General features: G+C 36.6%; 2 protein-coding genes across 2 annotated transcripts; both read left to right on the top strand. All coding sequences in view use genetic code 12, as the record gives it.

The window, feature by feature from the left end:
* Nucleotides 1-1093: 1093 nt before the first annotated feature.
* Nucleotides 1094-3367, top strand: J8A68_004741 (uncharacterized protein; the record flags this gene model as incomplete). The annotated part of the gene is made up of 1 exon (XM_049408732.1): nucleotides 1094-3367. One exon carries the CDS (start codon nucleotides 1094-1096, stop codon nucleotides 3365-3367), a length of 2274 nt encoding a protein of 757 aa, XP_049261977.1.
* Nucleotides 3368-5171: 1804 nt separating this feature from the next.
* J8A68_004740 (uncharacterized protein) lies at nucleotides 5172-5788 on the top strand (the record flags this gene model as incomplete). Its single annotated transcript, XM_049408731.1, has 1 exon — nucleotides 5172-5788. A coding segment is annotated over one exon (617 nt), but the record flags the coding sequence as incomplete, so codon positions are not given.

Here is a 5788-nt window from a genome sequence, read left to right as displayed (position 1 = left end):
GTCGAGTCCCACACTGTTAATTCGTGCGTAAATGCATTTCTTCCTTCATGGCTCCTGCCATGTAAAACAAAAAAAAAAAAATAAAGGAACATCATTCCATTCATTTTTGAATGCATTCATTTGGACAATGTGGGTTTTGTATGAAGGATGTTTTACCTAATTACAAGTGTGGAAGGATTGGTTTAATCTAGGTTTTGGATGAGTTTGGACAGTGGGTTGATTCTGTTATTTAGATTGTCTTTTGTTTGATTGTATAGGTATTGTATTAAATGGATTTTATTAAATTGTTTACGAAAAATGATTCCAGTTCTCTTTAATTGTAATCCTTTTTATCACTTTTTGGTCAACTTTCTTGTAGCTCGTTGCATCTCCAATCCATTGAATTGCTGATGGTGGAGTTCAATGAAGATGAAGGAATAAGAGAGACAAGGGCTGTTGCAAGCCTGTCATCATTCCTAATTCTCACTCTAGTATTAAGCATAGACAAACGACGTATAGAACTACCACTATTAAGACCACTTCATGATTAATTAACTAAATCATACTGAAAAATGACTCTGATATTCGCAGAACTGTATCTTTCATTCAGGCATCCTTGACTCTGACTGACTGATATGTTAGATATTTATAGATGCCGGATACACATGCCTAATTAGGAAATCGTTGCACAAAAACGGAAATTCTCACAATTCTTGTTTGAATCGCGCAATCAATTGATTAAAGATCGAATAACTCACTTAAATAGAAATCTGTACAAAAGGATAAAGCATAGCATTACTTTTGTATGTTCTGGTCAACTTAAGTATAACAATTGACTTGCTATCTTGATCATCAACGTTTGTATTACCCAAACATGATTTAAATTTACTTCCCCAACTAGACTTGAATATTAAATGGAATCTTCGATCGAACCGATTCAGCAACCTACCTAATTGTTCCAACAACTGTGGCGGCCAGCAAGAGTATTGCTATAAAGCCGGAAATCGCACAGTCACCGATCCACACATATTCAGATTTATTATAAATACAACTAGATCTTCCTTTCATATCCAAGAAAGTACCAATCCGCCATTCCGTCACTTCAACATCAACTATGGCTCAATCATTATTTTCGGCTGAAGATGTCACCAAAGAAGTGGCAGTATCTTATCTTCCCTTTAAGACTAAATTAGTTATCGACACTGTTCCACTCAAGTCTTCCACTCAAACAAAGACTCATTCCAAGGTCTACCGCAACAGAGCATTCCCTAATCGTGTTATTGATAACATCCACCCTGATCTCAACACCCACCACAAGTTATTTGAAAATGCCGTTGGACTTTATAAAGATTGTGAGTGTTTAGGTTGGAGACCGTTTGATTATAAATCTAAGACCTCCAGTGATCATTTCGAATCCTTGACATATGGACAAGTTAATGATAAAAAGAGGAAAATTGGTTCTGGGATTATTAGATCCTTATTAGCCAATCCATACAAGAACCCAGAATTAGCTGCCCATAAGAAGATTGATAATCATTTAAGAGATTGGAGCCATTATGGAACTTCTGTAACCCAAAGACAAAATACCGATTCTCAAATTGAAAAATGTAATTCATTCATTTTGTCAATTTTCGCTGCTAATAGAATGGAATGGATGTTGACTGATTTGGCATGTTCTAGTTATTCAATCACTAACACTGCATTGTATGACACTTTGGGTCCAGATGCTACGACATATATTTTAGAATTCACCGAAAGTCCAATTGTCGTTTGTTCTATTGACAAGATTGCAACATTGTTAGAAATGAAACGTAATTTCCCTAGCCAATTACAAAACTTAATTGAAATCGTTTCCATGGATCCATTCGAACTCATCGAGCCATCCTTACTCCAAGAAGCCAAAAAATTAAGAATTATCATTCATGACCTTTCGCAAATCGAACAATTAGGATCAAACAACCCAATCAACGAACTTCCACCCAACCCAAACACACTCTACACCATCTCCTTCACCTCCGGAACAACAGGCTCCAAACCAAAAGGTGCCATGATCCCCCACTCAATGTCTGCAGCTTGCATTTCTTGTTTATTATCATTCCAACCCCAGGCCAGCTCCAGTCCTCATCAAGACCGTGCATTCATTTTTCTTCCCTTAACCCATATTTATGAACGTGGAACCAGTGCATTCGCATTATGTGCCGGCTATTATCTCGGATTCCCACAATTGACACTCGGAAGACCCACGAATCCTTTCTTGGACTTACTTGATGATTTGAGGATTTTCAAACCGGCTTATTTTTCAATTGTACCAAGATTATTAACTAGACTTGAAGCTTTGATTAAGAGTGAGATCAAAGAATTGCCCCAGGATGCGCAGGATAAGATTAATAGAATCATTGAGTATAAATACCGTGAACAGTCGAAATATGATGGTAGTACCGGTCATGACCCAACAATTGACCATTACGAACCATATCAAACACTTAGACAATCCGTGGGGTTTGATAACATAAAATGGATCCAAACTGGTAGTGCACCCGTTGCTTCGTCGACAATTGTTTATTTGAAGGCTAGTTTAAACATCGGGATTCGTCAATTATACGGTTTAACTGAATCCGGAGGTACTATTACCTCTACTGATCCATATGATCTGAATCCGGGGAGTTGTGGGAGTGTGCCACCTACTGCTGAATTTAAATTACGTGATTGTAGTGATATTGGATATTCAATTGGGGAGAATAAAGGAGAGTTATTATTAAGAGGACCACAAATATTCAAAGGGTATTATTATAACTTAGAAGAGACTAATAAAGTTTTCAGTGAAGATGGTGAAGGCTGGTTTCATACTGGGGATATTGCTAGTGTTGATCCAAAGACTGGTAGGATTAATATTATTGATAGAGTGAAGAATTTCTTTAAGTTACAACAAGGGGAATATATTTCACCTGAAAAGATCGAGAATAGATATTTGTCGTCCAATCCAATAATTAGTCAATTATATGTCCATGGTGATTCTTTGAAGGAATACTTAGTTGGAATTGTGGGTATTGAATATGAAAAAGGGTTGAAGTTCTTGAATGAACTTGGATACAATAAGATCGGTATGTCAAGTGAAGAAATGTTAATTGAATTGAATAGTGTCGATGTAAAGAGTAAATTCTTAGAAATGATAAATAAGAATGTTAAAGGGAAATTACATGGATTTGAGATATTACATAATATTCATATTGATATTAATCCATTGACTGTTGAAAGAGATGTTGTTACTCCTACTTTTAAGATCAAGAGACCAATCGCATCTAGATTCTTTGGTGCTGTTTTCCATCGTTTATATGAAATTGAACAATCTTTGGTATTGGCTGCAAGATTGAAGAAAGCTAAGTTGTAGTTTGTATGTAGTTAGAGATATATAGAATAGATGTTTTCATTTCCAACAATGTACCCACTCTCCACTCTAGTTGGATTCCATCCACTACTATGGTTTTCCCCAGGGAACAGTTGATATTGGAACACCAAGAAATACCTATTACATGCCAAGTACAGCTGCCGCCGTTGTTTGAGAGCCTTAATTGCTTCGTCGGTACGGAAATAAGTAATACTAATGTTATGGGGAAGCAAAGCACGGAAACTGAGGTTGCAGTTGTGGCTGTCTTAGTTCATATCTTGCCCTTGAACACTGACTGATAGTGCCTATTGGTCACAACGCAGTAATGAGACCTCGCGGCTTAAATTCAAGTGTGTCATTGACAAAAGAATCCAAACACTATAACTCGAATTCTCATCTGCGGACCAGGTTACGATTAATTTACTATCCCATCTCAAACAGATCATGCTTGTCAAATTTTTCTCTGGTATTACACATCTCGGTTCTGCTACGGTTTAACACGGTGCCAAGACTCTACGATATCTTACATGAACCGCTTGCTATCAATAGAAACTACGCCTGATTTACTGGGTTCAAAATATGCAGCGTTGTAATGATCCCTATCGCCGATGAATGCAAGTTTCGAAGCTTCCCTCGGCTTGAATCATCTATTCGAACGGCTATGTACAAACTGCTTTGAACAAATGAATTAACAATGCTTTGTTTTCCGCAATTGTGGGGCTCTGATTAAAGAATAGGATTAAATGAATTCGCAATGTTACCAGAGTTTCTATATTCAATGAATATGCTCAACAAGTATGGGCCTAGTGAAATTAGATCGAATAATTTGTTTTTCAATTTTACGATTTCTCGATGTTTCGGCAAGACTCAAACTTTCATTTCTTCTTTATGTATTTCTCACGATTGCTTGGTATCACTTTGGTCTCTCCATAATAATCCCCCCAACACTGTTCTTTTCTTGAGATTTATATGGCCAACAAGACCTGAGGTGCTTGTAGTATTCTTTTACTCGTTCTTTAAACACCAATCTCCTCTTGGATGGTATTTTCTTGTTATTTTCTATTTGTCTAAGACTTTGAATTTCATTTCGGCATAGATCTTGAAATATGGGGACCCGCACTTGCTATGTTCTGTGTCTAGCTAACTGAGGTATCAAAAGTATTATCCACTCAAGTGGAGTCCAGCGGTTACTATTCTCCGCCGATCGGTTATAAAAAGATCTAAAAAGTGTACAAAACCGGAAACCCATTCGGATAACGCATCATTGTGTATAATTCGTTTCTGTAGTTTATAGTGGCTTTTGCGGATAAACAATTTGCGGAGAAGTATTTTTTTTCCCAATCAGATTAAAGAAAAAAAAGAAATAAAGATATGAATCTATGCAAGGTAGCGCTGATTTGAGTCATCCTCCTGGAACTGATCAATGGATTAACTTCTTCAAACCCTTTCCTCTCGCTCTCTATTTGAGATGGTATAAGAATAATAATAGAATGTACATAAGTTCATAGGTCCAGCGGTGCGATTTTCTTGAATAAGATGAAGAAGCTGAAAAGATAAGAAGGGAATGTATGTTTCAAATGCAATCTGGAATTTCAATATTTTTCCATGTGGGGTATTCATATTGTTCTCATTTAAATATTGAGTGGAGGGGCAGCTCTCTTATAACACAATCAGACCAACCACAGACAAGAAAACAAACAACCGCCGGACAGATCCAAAACTTAGTATAAATACAGCCATAACTTTCCATTTATTCTTTGCTATCATCAAATCTAAATTCACGATTATGCATATCCAATCCAACAATATGACAGATTCATTATTCTCAGCAGAAGACTTTTCTAAAGAAGTAGCAGTCTCCTACCTCCCCTTCAAAACCAAACTAGTCATCGACAGTATTCCCGTCAAATCCTCCACTCAAACAAAGACCCACAGCAAAATCTATCGTAATCGTGCTTTTCCCAAACGGATAATCAACAACATTCATCCAGAACTCAACACTCATCATAAATTATTCGAAAATGCCGCTGGTTTATTCAAAGATCGGGAATGTTTGGGTTGGAGACCATATGATTATCATTCCAAAACTTCAGCTGATCATTTTGAATCATTAACGTATGGTCAAGTGAATGAAAAGAAGAAAAGAATCGGTTCCGGGTTGATTAGATCATTATTGGCAAATCCTTATAAGAATAATGATTTGGTTGCACATAAAAAGATTCTTAATCACTTAAGAGATTGGAGTCATTATGGAACCCCAATTACGCAAAGGCAAAATACTGATTGTCAGATTGAAAAGGCAAATTCATTTATTTTGTCGATTTTCGCTACCAATAGAATGGAATGGATCTTGACTGATTTAGCTTGTTCGAGTTATTCAATCACCAATACGGCTTTATATGATACTTTAGGTCCAGAAGCTAC

This window comes from Hemisphaericaspora subhashii (genome assembly GCF_019202705.1).
Source record: "Hemisphaericaspora subhashii strain CBS 10753 chromosome Unknown scaffold242, whole genome shotgun sequence".
Lineage (NCBI taxonomy): Eukaryota > Fungi > Ascomycota > Pichiomycetes > Serinales > Debaryomycetaceae > Hemisphaericaspora > Hemisphaericaspora subhashii.
This window is presented reverse-complemented; position numbering and strand designations above follow the sequence as displayed.